The sequence below is a fragment of the Coffea eugenioides genome, chromosome 8, assembly GCF_003713205.1.
Source record: "Coffea eugenioides isolate CCC68of chromosome 8, Ceug_1.0, whole genome shotgun sequence".
Taxonomy (NCBI): domain Eukaryota; kingdom Viridiplantae; phylum Streptophyta; class Magnoliopsida; order Gentianales; family Rubiaceae; genus Coffea; species Coffea eugenioides.
This window is the reverse complement of record NC_040042.1, coordinates 10,395,719-10,411,845: the sequence shown is the minus strand read 5'-3', so window position 1 is coordinate 10,411,845 and position 16,127 is coordinate 10,395,719. Positions and strand designations below refer to the sequence as shown.

The window sequence follows — 16,127 nt, the reverse complement described above, 5'->3', positions numbered from 1 at the left end:
CTTACATATGACTGTTTATGGTGTTACTTGAATGGTATATGAATATATTGGAATGGGTGTCGGTTGGACGAGTATCCAACGAACATTATTATTATCACTGAGTTCAACCCCATTGGTAGTCAATTGAATCGAGCCGGCAAGGGTTTGGTCGTGAAAATTGACGAGCCATAGGGACTGTTATATGGAATCTTGTAGTATGAGACTCTCGATTTCGGTATTCTCGAGTATTGCCAATTTTTCCACTATTTGGAGTTTGGGCCCGGTAGGGGTATGTTGGGTGGAAAGAATGGAAGTAAAGTGGAGTCTACGTTTGGTTACACTTTGTACATTGATGGAGGGTCGATGAGATACGATCAAGTATGGCGAGCGAGGAAAGGGATTCTTGAGAGCCGTCCGTATCCTTTTACCATTGTTATTGATATGTGACTTTATTTATCTTCCTTTTGTTCTGTAAATTACAAACGTATGTGTATAACACCGTTTAACCCTGTTCATGTATAGAAAATATTTTTCCGAGTTATATGACATGGCACCCGCTATTCATTGGCGGTTTTGATTTTGTATTGCTATTTTGCAATTTTGTATAGTTTGAGCGCGCTTTTATTTTCCCGAAACGGTTTAGATCGTGTTTAACTACACCATTAGTCCTGGCGAGAGTTGGGCAGGCAGTCCGCTATCCTCTTTGGTTCGTCTTAGGGGAAGGTGGGGCTGTCACATTTCTCAACTCCTCGAAGGGGATGATCAGCAACTAAAAGTTGTTTCAGTGGTTGGTATGGGAGGACTTGGCAAAACTACTCTAGTGAAAAGAGTCCATGAGGATCCTGAAGTCAGAAAGCATTTCCCAGTTCGTACTTGGGTAACTGTCTCTCAAACATGTGACTTTCAGTACCTCTTGAAAGACTTGATTCGGCAGTTACACGAGGAAGGGAAGAAACTAGTCCCACAATCGATCGAATCTATGACTACTACTGAGCTGAAAAAATTTGTCAAAGATTTTTTTCAACAAGCTGGAAGGTATGCAATTTTTTTTGATGATGTATGGGACGTGGAATTTTGGAATACCATCAAATTTGCACTGCCTGAGAGTAGCCACGGCAACCGTGTCATGCTAACAACTCGAAAAGCTGATGTAGCCTCTGCCTCTTACATTGAATCTCGGGGTCTTGTCTACAGAATGGAGCCACTATCTATTGGGGATTCATGGACCCTGTTTTGCAACAAGATCTTTAATGCCCTAGCCATTTGATGGATGTTACCAAAGGTGTATTGGATAAATGTGAGGGTTTGCCCCTTGCGATTCTTGCAATCAGTGGGCTTTTGGCTTCGAAAGATGTAAACAGAACAGAGGAATGGGAGATGGTTCGATGCAGTCTTAAGGGTGAATTAGAAGGCACTGGTGAGCTGGACAGCGTTAAAAAGATACTCTCCCTTAGTTACAGTGATTTGCCTTGGCATCTCAAGGCATGTCCGTTGTACACATGGTTCAAAGTCTAGGTCGAGTCCGAGACGATTCGGCCGAGTTATCACCGTCTCGGGCCCTCCCGATACGATATCGAGACGAAACGATTCCGAAATACTTGACTCGCCGAGATATCACCGTGAAGGGTTGAAACGGCCGAGTCACACCGAATCACTCCGACTCATTCCGGATCAACTCGAATTTTTATTATTTTTACTAATTTTTTAATTATTTTTGTTTATCATATTTTTTACAATTTTTAGAATATTAAATATTTCAAAAATTCGCGTCTCGTCGAGATCGCGACCGATATACCGAGATCGATGTGGAACGGTCCAGGCCGCGACCGCGACCGCGACTTTGAACCATGGTTGTACACAAGTATCTACCCAGAGGATTATGAAATAAAATGCTATAGACTAATTAATTTGTGGATTGCTGAAAGGTTTGTAGAATGGAGAGAAGGAATGATTATTGAAGATGTAGCCTTGGGTGATCTCAGTGAACTCATTCAAGTGACTGGTGTGTTTTACGAAGGAATATTTGGCACTTGACGAATCCATGAACTATTGAGAGAAGTTATTCTTCTCAAGTCAAGGGAACAAAACATTGTCACATTTACTACTGGACAACCAATGATGTGGCCGTCTGAGAAGGTATGCCGTCTAGTACTCCATAGTAGTAGAAGTAACAACACCCAGCACCATCAACAACAGCACCACCAACAAAGACACAATGATTGCTTTGACCATCTTCGATCGTTCATTACAGTTGGATCCACGAACCCACTAATATCCAAACCATTGTTATCTGATGTTTTAAGGAGTAGCAAGTTGTTAAAGGTTTTGGATTTGACAGGTCAAGAGAACCAAGAGGAAATACCAAATGAGATTTTCAAGATGTTTCATCTCAGGCATCTGAACCTATATGGTACAAGAGTAGAGAAAGTCCCGAAAGCCATTGGGAAACTTCAACATTTGGAGTATCTGAATTTGGGAAACACTGGAGTTAGGGAATTACCCATGGAAATCCAAAAGCTGCAAAAACTTCGATTTCTCAGAGTATATCAACCAGTTGATTCTTCAGATGATGACTACGGAGGTCACGGATTTAAAGCTCCATCGAATATTGGAGGGCTTCTTGCCCTAGAAATATTAAACCGTATAGATGCAAGCAGTGGATCTATAATAGTTAAAGAGATAGGAAAGTTGACCCAATTAAGAGAGTTATTTATTACAGAGTTCAGAAGAGAAAATGGAAAAGTGCTCTGCTCCTCCCTTGCCAACCTTGCCAGTCTTCATAGACTAAGCATTGAATCAATTGGAAATGGTGATGATCATGAGATAATCGATCTAAATCATTATCATCCTTCTCTTTCTTCTTCTTCTTCTTGTTCGTTTCTTCAATCTCTTCGTATGCTGATTTTGTGTGGCCGCTTAGAAAAGATGCCACAATGGGTAGCTCATCTTCACGGCTTGGTAAGAATAGATTTGAATTGGAGCAGGTTAAGGGGTAAGGAGGATCCACTTGAATCCCTCCAACACTTGCCCAATTTGGGTGAAATTAACTTCTGTGGATCTTACCAGGGAGAAGGGTTGTGCTTCAAGACTGGAGGCTTTCTAAAGTTAAAGCGGTTGCACTTAAAGAGAATGGAAGGGTTGAGATGGATGAGAGTGGAGGAAGGTGCATTGCCTCGCCTCCAAAAACTATTCCTGCAACAAATTCCATTGCTAGAGCAGTTGCCTATGGGTATTTAGCATTTGATCCAGCTTCAACGGCTGAATTTGTATGAGATGAGTTCTCAATTGAGAGAGAAGCTATTTGAGAATCAGAGGGAAGAAAGTGAAGATTACACAAGAATCGCACATATTCCTGAAATTCTCATTGGTTACTATACAGATGATAGGATATGGAGACGCCGCAGCCCGTGGGATGAGAAGAAGAAAACATGTAATCTTTCCTAGCAAGCAGCAGTAGCAGTAGCAACAGCAACGGTGGCTTCCCTTTCTCTGGTTTGCTTGCCCTCCCTGTTGTGGAATGTGGACAACATTGGCTCTCCTTTTTTTTTCGGTGTCTTACCTTATTTATTGTATATTGCGTGATGTTGTTAACGACTTGATGTACTGTATATTACCCTTTTTTTTGTTTCTTGTTTTTTTAATTGATTTAGCAAATAATCAAGAGGTAGGCAGGTTAGAAATGTATTGATAATATCTGTTAAAAATAATTGAATATATTTCTATAGTTAGGGGAGTTGTTTTGAACACTATAAATAGAGCAGTTGTGTATGAATCTTAAAAAGAAAAAAGAAACTCTCGTCCTTAGCTTCTCTTATTATTTTTCTCAATAATTGTAACAGTGGCATCAGAGTTAGGTTCGTGAGTGAAAACAAAAGTGAATTGTGAGAATTGTGTTGGTAAATAATGATAGTCATCGATAACTTTGTGCAACTAGCAATTTCTCGCTTTAATGGTCACTATGATCATTGGAGCATACTAATCGAGAACTTCTTGAAAATCAAGGAGTATTGGCAAGTTATCGAATATGGAGTAGCAGAGTCAAAAGTCGGAGTAGTATTGTCAGAGGTGCAGAAAATAGAGTTGAAAGCATTGAAAATGAAAGATCTTAAATCCAAGAATTACCTTTTTCAAACTATTGATCGAGCCACTTTGGAGACAATTCTTAGCAAAGATACCTTTAAACAGATTTGGAACTCCATGAAAAAGAAATATCAAGGAAATGTGAAGACAAAGCGGGTGCAGTTTCAAGCTCTTTGGACCGAATTTGAGACTTTATGCATGAAGTCAAGCAAGTCAGTCACAGATTATTTGGCAAGAATGATGACAATCGCTAACAAGAAGACGATCCATGGAGAGAATTTGGAGGACGTTACCATTATCGAGAAAATCCTTTAATCGATGACAGCAAAATTTAATTTTGTTGTATGCTTTATAGAGGAATCGAAATATATTGATGCACTTTCAATTGATGAGTTGCAGAACTCTTTATTGGTTCATGAGCAAAAATTAACCAGCAAGAGAAAGAGGAACAAGCATTGAAGGAATCAACAGAAAATCACTCAACATAGAGAGGAGACTAAGGCAGAGGCAAAGATAGAGGAAGCAATGATCGTGGCAATCAACAACAACAATACCAGCATCAAGAAAATCAATTTCAAGGAAGAAGAAGAGGGCGAGAAGGCCATCAATCAACAATTCAAAGGCAAAAGTTAGCAAACAAGTCTAATGTTGAATGTTACAAATGTCATAGGCATGGCCATTATCAGTTAGAATGTCAAACTAATTTGAATAGACAAAATGGAGAAATATCTAACTTTGCAGAAAAAGAAGAAGAAATGTCTCTTTTAATGGTGTATCACATGAGTGAAGAAACTCAACAAGACATGTGGTATTTAGACACCGGTTGCAGCAACTATATGTGTGGAGATAAAAAGACATTTTCTGGGTTGGACGAGTCATTTCGTAATACTGTCAAATTTGGTAATAACTCTACAATTTTCGTTATGGGAAAAGGAAAGGTAACTATCCAAACTAAAGAACATTCTACTCACACTATCACTGATGTTCTTTTTGTTCTAGACTTAAAGACAAATTTGTTTAGTGTGGGTTAGTTGCTAGAAAAGAGTACGAGATTTCTATCAAAAATGGAGTATATCGGGTTTGAGATGCAAAGTTGGGCTTAATTGCTCAAATTAAGATGACAGCAAATCGTATATTGCCACTCTATTTGCAGAACTTGACTCATTCATGTTTCTCAGCAAATCAGAAGATGTGGCATGGTTATAACATTTTCGCTATGGACACATAAACTTTGGTGGATTAAAGACTTTGCAGCAGAAAAATATGATAGTTGTCTACCCCAAATTATAATTCTTTCAGAAGTTTGTGAAGAGTATGTCGTTAGCAAACAACATCAGAATAACTTTCCTAAAGGAAAATCGTGGAGAGCAAAGAACGTATTAGAACTGATTCACTCCGATTTATGCGGACCCATAAATCCGCTATCTAATGGTGAAAAATGTTATTTTATGATATTTATTGATGATTATAGTAAAAAAAATTAGGTCTTTTTTTGCAAAAAAAATCTAAAACATTTTCAACTCTCAAAAATTTCATGACTTCTGTCAAAAAAAAACCAGGTGACGTGCGCGAGATATACATATATAATTAAGCTCATCCCAATCAAGTTTTACATTTATAAATTTCTAAATACCCCACACGCGATTTATCGCAAGTATACGAATTATGAGCGAGTATAGGGTATTAAGGGTCGATCCCACAGGAAATATTGCAATTACCGGTGTTTTTCAAACTCCTTTATTATCTAGACTACCATAAATATAAAAGTAATGAAAATTAACACTAGAATGCTCCTAGAGAAATGGAATTCCTTACTACTCTTGCAAATAAAATTACCGGTTAAATGAATGCTATTATCTTGACTAGTTATGACGTAATTTCCTAATGTATGTGAAACCTACTCTCGTAGTGAATCAGCTATACTTGTAGCTAAACCATACCTACTCTCGTGGTTATGAATTAACTACAAGTTCATTCATTCTATGAAATTACATGAAACAGTCACTTAAGCCACATAGGTGTATCTCTACTCTCGCGAGTGTACTCCCTAGGTTTATCACTTCCTTGAACTAGTGTTAAATTTCAATTCTCATTGCAAACTTAACACCTTTAGATAATCACAATTAATGGCCGGTTAATCATGATTAGAAAAGTAAAAGTGATAAATAACTTGCTCAAAATAATATCATCAAATAACCAAGTAAAAATCATTAACAAGATATAGTAAGTTCAACCATAACTCTAGGCATAAACTTTAACTAAACATGAAGAAAATAAAAGAAAGATCCATACTTGTATTATAACTAAACATAAGATACAATACAAGAAATAAAGTGATAGGAGAAATGTCACCCATGTCACTTGAACTCCATGCTCTCCATCTTCATCCTTAACTTCATCTAAGTTTAGCTATAAATACAAGAAGGAAACACTACCCTAACTAATGAACTAAGAAAAACTAGTGAAAGCTACATTTCTGGTGAGTTTCTCTCTAGCCTTCCCAAGTTATTTTGAATCTTGCAAGTCCATGGCTATATATAGATGAATGAAATCAGGAAATGAGGCTGAAACATCCCTTTTACAGCTACTAATTGGTTGTCATACGTTCATCCATAGCTGTAAATTATTGAAGGAGAAAACAGGTTGTACCAGTGGAGAGCAGCTATTTCTAACCAGTATCGGGCTACTTCAACTGCTATTTTCTCTATGATGACGGCTAAATTGGCTCTTGTACAAAACATATAAGTTGTATTCCTTTGAAATAGCTGTCCAATGCTTCAAGAATCATCCAAATCAGAGCTTTGTAAACTGAGATATGACCAAAATACCAAAACTTGGTTAGAGCTCTGTTTTCAACTTTGGACAGCAGTGTTGAACTTTGGTATTTCGACCTTTTGACTGAGAAAACGGCTAAATTGGACTCTAATATCTTCATACCAAATATAGATACGTCTCTTAGCTTCGAATTGGTATAAGAATCATCCCAATCCAATGTTTGTAGCTCAAGATATATCCAAAATACCAACAGCTGCCAAGGCTGACTTTTCTTGCATTCTTGTGACTTTAATTGCATTTATTCTTTCACACTTCATATTCTATTTTTATCACTTTAATCTATCATCAATCATCCAAATATCTTCTCAATGCACTCCATTTGATGATTGAATTATTAAACCTACAATATATGAAATTTTTACCGTAAAAATCCACAGAAATGCAATTTTTACCACTTAAACCATAAAATGCATATTTTCACTAGAAACTCAGTTTATTAGCTATAAAATTAAATAAAACACACCAAAACTAATTAATAAAGAACACTAAAAATATGTAAAATATATTCTTATCACCAGGAAAGTCCATAAAATTTTTTCACAGTGATCGTGGTAAAGAATATAATTCACAATTTATAAATTTTTGTGGGGAGTATGGAATTCAGAAGCAACTTAAGCAGCCTATATGCCACAACAGAATGGTGTTTCAGAGAGGAAGAATCGCACAATATTGAACATGGTAAGGACCATTTTGACAAGAAATGGTGTTCCAAAAAGTTTTTGGCCTAAAGCTATCAACGGGAGCATTCATATACTGAACAGAATTTCCACACTTGTTGTTAAAAATATGACACCTGAAGAAGCATGAAACGGATGAAAACCAACAGTGGAGAATTTTTGGATGCATTAAGTATGCTCATATTCCAGACCAAAAGAGGACAAAACTAAATAATAAGGGAGAGAAATGCATTTTTCTTGGTGTCAGTAATCAATCAATAGTCTATAAGTTTTATAATCCTATCACTAAGTAAATTGTCATCAGCCGGGATATCATTTTTGATGAAGGAAATTTTTGTCTATGGAGTAGTAATGTTATTAAACAACAAATACTTGTTGATTTTGATGGAATTGATAAAGAGAACAAGTAGCAGTTGATAGAGCAAATTCTACCAAATGGTCTAGATGATGTACCAAGTTTCCAAACAGTAGCAGAAGATGAAGGACGGCCTCAACGTATTAGAAAAAGACCCACATGGATGATCGATTATGAGGTAACTGGAATTGATCAATCTGAGGACCCATTTGTATACTTTGTTCTATTTTTCGATTGTGAACCTACAGGTTTTGAAGATGCTATCAAAGATTTAAAGTGGCAGAAGGCAATAGATGAAGAAATTGCAACTATTGAACGAAATAATACATAGGAGTTAACCGATCTTTCAGAAGGACAAAAATCAATAGGTGTCAAGTGGATGTACAAGATGAAATTAAAGGAGAATGGAGAAGTTGACAAGTACAATACACGTTTAGTAGTTAAAGGCTATAAGCAAGAGTTTAGGGTGGATTATGGAGAAGTCTTTGCTCCAATCGTAAGGCGTGACATGATCAGAATAGTGATTGCATTAGCAGCACAACATTCATGACCTATCTTCCAGTTGGATGTGAAATCAGCATTTTTACATGGTGATCTAAAAGAAAAAGTATTTATTTATCAGTCCCCTGGTTATGTGAAGGTTGAAAGTGAACATAAGGTATACAAACTCAAAATGGCATTATACGGGTTAAAACAAACCCCACGTGTTTGGTATAGTCGTATAGATGCTTATTTTTCTAAGGAGGGATTTAAAAAATATCCATACGAGCATATACTTTTTATAAAGATTGGAAATCGAGATAAAATGCTCATTGTTTGCTTATATGTTGACAACCTTATTTTTACTAGAAATGATAGTGCCATGTATGAGAAATTTAAAAAATCTATGATGGCTGAATTTAATATGTCTAATCTTGAAAAGATGCATTATTTTTTGGCCATTGAAGTGGTGCAATCTGCTATTGGAATTTTTGTCTCTCAAAGGAAGTATGTGCAAGAAATTCTGAACAGGTTTCAAATGAAAAATTGTAATTCTGTTAGTATACCAATTGAAGTAGGTTTAAAACTCATCAAAGAACCTGAAGGAAAGAGAATTGATAGCACCCTTTACAAGCAAATTGTGGGAAACTTAATATATTTGACAGCCACTAGACCTAATATTATGCAAGCTTTATGTCATATTAGTAGATACATGGAAAGTTCAAGGGAGACACATCTTCTAGTGGTCAAGAGTATTCTTCGATACTTGTAGGGAACCATTGAATATGGGTTATTCTACAAGAATGGTGAAAAATTAGATTTATTTGGTTTTACTAACATTGACTATGCAGACGATTCTAATGATAGAAAAAGTATGTCTGGCTATATATTCATAATGGGTTCAACAACTATTTCATGGTGTTAAAAAAAAAACCAATTATTACTTTGTCAACAACTGAAGCAGAGTACGTAACTGCAACGGCCTGTGCCTGTCAAGCAATTTGGCTAAGGAATATTCTTGAAGAATTGTATTTTCAGCAAGAAGGAGTTATTACAATTTACTGTGATAATAGTTCTACCATCAAACTCATTAAAAATCCAATTCTACATGGAAGAACCAAGCACATAGATGTGACATTTCACTTTCTAAGGGAGTTCACAAGAGATAGAATAATTGATTTTCTCCACTGCAAAAGTGAAAATCAAATTGCTGACATAATGACCAATCCATTGAAGTTATCCACGTTGCAAAAACTAAGGAAACTGCTTGGAGTTTGTGCAGTTGATAAGTCCTATTAAACTGAATGTTCGAAAAACTTTCAGTTTATTGGAAGAATTATTAGAAATATATTTAATTATGTTTTAGTTGATCATATTTGTTTATTTTGTTCTACCTAGTTAATGGAATTAGTGGAGTTAGTGGAGTAGCTAGTGGAGTTAGTGAAGTTAGTGGAGTTAGTAGGATAGTTAATGGAATTAGTGAGATAGTTAGTAGAGTTGTTTTGAACTCTATAAATAGAGCAGTTGTGTATGAACCTTAAAAAAAATAAACTCTTATCCTTTACTTCTCTTATTATTTTTCTCAATAATTGTATTAATAACTACCATTTCATTAAAAACTACAAATAATAACTTTTAAATTTTGGTCAGAGATAATACGTAAACCCAATTTGGTTTGTCCTCACTTCTGCTTGTATAACCTACATTAACAATGGTTTGTCTAGTAAATATAGCGAATATTAGATGTGCACCAAGTTTATTATGTGACTCATGTTACGTGATAGGTATCTCTCAATCTGTTTCTTCCTTCCGAAATTTGCCAATGTTTCAATTCACATTGCGTATGATATGAGATCATTCATCATTGAGTAGTATAATTACTTTGTGCTAATAAACCTACAATGTGCATCACTGTTTCTTAAAAACATTTTTACACTGAAATTAAATAAAAAATTCTTCTATTATTGGTAATTAAAATTAAGAATTGCCCACTTACAATTATATTCGCCAATCATTTTCTTCATCTCCAATTATTGTACGTGTTAAAATTATCTTCAATTATTATATTCTTATTGATAGGTTACATTTTTTTCATTAATTTTATGATTATTTTCCTCTTTTATTTTACCAAATATTGTTTTAATTGATGGATTATACTTATATTTGGTTAATGGTGCTAATTGTAGGAAATGGAGCAAAACGTGATTAAAAGTGGCAATTTTTTAGTTAATTTGATAGTGGCACGTTTGGGGCCAATTTCCAAGTTCGAGTCAAATTCAAGATAGTTTTTGGAGGAAGATTTTGAAGACTTTAATTTTCATTATTAGTCTTAGTATTGGATTGGGAAACTTGGAATATTATCTTTAGTAGTTTCTTTTTTATATTTTGGGAAACATTTTTATTATTAATAGTTGACATTAAGTAGGAAACAAAGAATAAAGAAAAGCCGGATTCCCACGTGATTAAGAGTTTGGCAGCAACAATCTCGCGAGGGGAATTCTTTGAAGTATTAGAGGGCCGTCACTTATTTTCGAAATTTTGGGGACTTGATCTTCGGAAGTTTTAGGGAGAAAACCATACACAATTGTTATCAAGGGAGTCCTGCGGATTTCTCTTGAGGATGCGTAGCTAAATTTCCATTTTCTAGTTGAAGGCCAACTCGAAGATGTGGTTCCAAACATCTGCGAGATAGAAATTTTATTTATTTTCTTTTTATTTATTGGTATTCATACGTTTTCTGGTTTAATTTTTTTATGATTATTTTGTTATTTGAATGTCAAGGGCCCGATATTCGAATTAATCCAATAATCTATTGTCAAATCGGTTAAATATGTAATTGATTGATTGGTTAATACCAATAGTGACTAGCGTGATTGGTCCCATGTTAGGGAAACGTATGATCTAATTTAAAGAAACTCTCATAGCGCGTTTGTTGGTTAGGGTTGGGTTTAATGCAATTGAGGAATTGAATCTTACGGTCGTGTCTAGAATTATTTCTCAGTTAGGAAACTAGTCAACGGTCGTACCTTGACTATCGAAAAAGTAAGAAAAGGTTGGTTGTTTATCGCGTGTATGACAACTATAATCAATCTATTAATTAGTAATTGAATTATCATTGCATCGATGATTAGTTGAATGGACCGTGTCTGAAAAGTTGCACCTTTGGCTAGAGTCGTACTTATTATTGATTAATTCCTATGAATTTCCGTTAGTTGTTTTATTATTTGGTTAATTAATTATTTTATATTTTCCACAAATCCCCCATGCTTTGAACTCTAGAAGAAACGAATTATCCCTAGTCCTTGTGGATTCGACCTTGCTCACCGCTATATACAAAAATTGTATTTTTCTCTAGTAGGTATTTATTATTGTATAGGTTCGACAACCTGTCACTTATGCGTGATAATTAAAGCTAACTATATTTTATAAACATATTGGTTTAGAAGAAAATCACAATTAATAAGAAGACAAAAGATTATAAACAATTAATGAGAAAACAAAAGGTTAAATTGATGATTAAATTCACTATATGGATAATCTAAAGCTATTATGGAGAATAAACACTCTATGCACTTTGTAGCAAAATAACTGAAGTTATGGAGAATAAATTTTTTTGTTTTTTTAGATAAAAATATCATTTTATTTATTCCAAGATCAAGAGATACACACTGAGAAAGACCAATTCGAAGTACAGCAATCGACTGAAAAGGTAATAAATCAAACACAAAACCTCCATGTCTCATTCAACCGCATATTAGCTCCAGTAGTCCTTTGTTCTCAGCCCTTCATACGCTTACTTTTCCGAATTGAAGGCATTCCTAATCTATCAAGTCGAATGGCCCCACGAGCCATAGTTGGGAACGAATTAAAGGCCTCGTAAAGCTTGACTTGATGCTCTGGATGAAATACGCCCACATTGGACAGCGCATCAGCAACTTTGTTAGCTTCCCTATAGCAATGCGAAAAATGATCAGGATCTTTCACCAACTGCCAAATCTGCCTAATCTCTCGTCGAATCTTCCAGGGGCATTGAATGCGATTCTGAAGAATTCCAACTAATAATAAAGAATCCGATTGAACATAGAGATTTTGAAAACCCCTATGTACACAAGTTTGAAGACCAATAAGGAGTGCCCGAACCTCTGCACATAGACTTGTAGTTTCCCCAAGATATGCCGAAAAGCCAATCAAAGGTATGCCATTTGAATCCCGAAGAACCCCACCGCCTCCACTCACTCCTGGATTGCCCTTAGAACAGCCATCCGTATTTAATATGAACCGATCGGATTCCTTTGCTTCCCAACGAACAAGTTTGTATGTAACCTCAGTATGAGAAGAATACGACCAATCATACAAATGATGAAATGACTGTACTCTGAACACTTGTTTGAAATGAATTCCCACCATGGTCTGGATTTCCGAGAAAATGGCACGACAAATGGCAAGCGGCCTCATCTGAACATCCTCAAACATTGCTTTATTCCTTGCTTTCCAAATCTGCCAACAGACAATGCTGGGTAGAATGTGCCCAATAAATCGTTGTATTTCAGAATCATATGAGCTGAGCCACCAACCCACTATACGGGGCCTCAAAGATGACCCTGGAAAGGACAAACCACATGAAGCTCCAAAATAGTGCCAAACTGTCGACGCTATATGGCCATTAGAAAATAAATGTTCAATTGATTCCTCAGATGCCGAAGCACAGCAAAAACACTTTGAGGGTAAATGTAAACCAAGTTTACATAACCGATCTGGAACCGGCAGTCTCCCCAGCAACAATCGTAACATGAAGAATGAAACTTTGAAAGGGAGCTGAGAATGCCAAATTGTATTAAAGACCATAGACTTGTTGCGGGCCTGCCTAATATCCCGAAATGCCGAAGCTATAGAGAAGTTTCCAGATGTTGTGAGCGTCCAAATGACTTCAGATTCACCCCCTTCTTCTGGAATCGGGTGCTTTAAAATAGAGGGCACCATTTCCCTCGGCATTATCTGATATAACAAATTCACATCCCAGTGTCCATTGATGATGAAATTAGCAAAAGACAAATGTGGGACAACGGTCGCTTGGTGGAACAAAGCACCACCCCCCAACCAATTGTCGTACCAAAAATGACAAGCGCCGTCTTTTGCAATCCATAGCATAGAGAATTCCACTTGTCGACTCACATTGACCATCCTGCGCCAGAGTGCGGAGTCAATTGCCTTGATTTCTACCTGACAAGGATGAAGGTGTCTACAGTATTTTGCTTTCATAAATTCAGCCCACAATGACAAACCCTTTCTAAAATTCCACCAAAGTTTGAATGAGAAAGCTGTATAGATGTCTTGTAGCTTCCGAAATCCAACTCCTCCCTCATCTATCGGATAGCACATATGGGACCAACGTATCCAGTGAAATTTCGACTCCTCGGGTGAAGAGCTCCATATGAAGGTCGAGAAAGCCTTTTCAATAGTTCTAAATACCTTACTCGGGATAACCGCAGCCGACATCAGATGTACTGGCATCGATGCCAAGACATGTTTGATTAGAACTATCTTACCTCCAAAGGAAAGCATCCTTGATTTCCATGATATAATTCTCCCTAGAATAGACTGACACGCTTCTCCAAAATATGATGATTTGCATCTCCCAAAGTAAAGGGGGCAACCCAAATACCGAATTGGAAATGGTTGCCAGGTAAACTTGGTGATACGTTCAATCACCCTTCGTCTTGCCGGTGGTAAAGATGGATGAACCAGGTAACAAGTTTTTAGCACATTTATTAGCTGACCCGAACACCTTTGATAAGCCTCTAGCACCTGCATGATAACCTTTAGAGAATAAGAGGATCCGTTTGCAAATATGAGAACATCATCCGCAAACGCCAAATGAGTTATAGTAGGGCATGCATACGGGACTTTGAATCCCACAAAACCCGATTGCATGGCAAGGTTATTCAGTCCTCTAGATAACACCTCAGCCCCTATAATAAATAAAGCAGGCGATAAAGGATCACCCTGACGAAGGCTTCTCGTAGATTTAAAAAAACCATGAGATGCCCCATTTAAAATGACCGAAAACCAGACATTAGAGATCAATCGCCATACTAAATCAATAAATATTTCTCCGAAGCCAAACCTCCTGAGAACATCAATAATATGATCCCATGCCACCCGGTCATAAGCCTTAGACATGTCAAGCTTCATTACCACATTGCCTCCTCTATTCTTTTTCCCAATACCCGAAACTATCTCCTGAGCTAGCAGAAAGTTATCTGTTATATTGCGCCCCTTCACAAAGCCTGTCTGCTGGGGTGAAATAATTTTGGACAGAACATAAGCAATTCTATCAGCTAAGATCCTGGATAATAATTTGTTGAAGAAGTTACACAGACTGATGGGCCTATATTGAGAAAAATCCTGAGGATTTGGCATCTTCGGAATTAACACAATGGAGGTAGATGTGATGAATCGAGGCAACTCTGCCCCACAGAAAAAACTGAGTATTGCATTATATACATCTTGGGCGACAACTTCCCAGGCAAATGTAAAAAATTTGCCTGTGAAACCATCTGGGCCAGTAGCACTGTCCCCATCCATTGATCTCACGACTCGATAGACTTCTTCAATCGAAGGAACCTCTTCCAATTTTTCATTGTCCTCTTCCGAGATTATGGATGGAATTAGGTACCGCAAATCGGAAGATGACTCTAAAGAACGCGTGAATAGGTCAGAAAAATATGTTATTGCCTCAGTTGCTATAACCGGGTACTAATCTAAGGGACGGGAATTCCCTAGCTTCCATGACCAGGCACCCGCGAACCTCCCTCGGCAGCTGCTGAACAGACTCAAAAACCATATTCGGATATCCTTGCAGAGCCGCTAACCTATCTGCCACCATGTTTGCTTCCTTGAAAATGTGCATAAATGACCCAGCCACCTGCCGCAGTAGACGGCGAATCCGTCACAGCAGATTGCAATGCGCCCATCCTCCCAGAGCCGACGAGTTAACAAGAGATACAAGAACTGCCGATTCCACCTCCACCAACACCGCCTGAACCCCCCTTGCCACACACTCCCGCAACCCCTCCTGTACTGCCATTGCCTCGGCCTCCAGGACCCCCTTCTCCCCAAACTCCTTGTAGAACGCGAAGATGAGCCTACCATCTGAGTCTCGCAATACTCCTCCTCCATTCGCCCTGCCATTGACCACACTGGCATCTGTGTTCAATTTGTACTGATAAGCTGGGGGTTTGGTCCATGCAACCGCTATCGCCCGCCGTTGACTGGTGGCCGAACGAGCCAAACGTGCCCAATCGTCCTCCATGTCACCATAGAACTGCTCCTTCATCAGCTTCCCCGCCCTTCCTAAATCTTGTATGAAGTTGACCACCTCCTACCTAACCCTCTCCGCTGAGAATGCCTGTCCTTCGAATCTCGCCTTGTTTCGACCCTTCCAGATGAACCACCATATCCGTATCGGGAGGATACATCTGATATGATGTACCGGCAGGCGTGGGAGTGACACAGCCCATTTCTTCCACAGAATCTCCAGCCCCTCAATTGGCTGGCGACCGACTCCAAACCTGTTCCCAAAGTAACCCCAAACCTCCCTTGCCACAGGGCCATTGATAAAGAGATGGAGTACCGATTCCGCTTCTTCGAGACAACAGGAGCATCTGGACACCAAAGGCACCCCTCTCCGACGGAGCACCGAGTCCACTGGTACGTAGTGC

At 37.7% G+C, this 16,127-nt stretch overlaps 1 protein-coding gene across 1 annotated transcript; it reads left to right on the top strand.

The window, feature by feature from the left end:
* The first annotated feature begins 772 nt into the window (after positions 1-772).
* LOC113780223 (disease resistance protein RPM1-like) lies at positions 773-1,246 on the top strand. The gene has a single exon (XM_027326036.1). The coding sequence runs from the start codon at positions 773-775 to the stop codon at positions 1,244-1,246; it is 474 nt and encodes a 157-aa protein (XP_027181837.1).
* Positions 1,247-16,127: the final 14,881 nt, after the last annotated feature.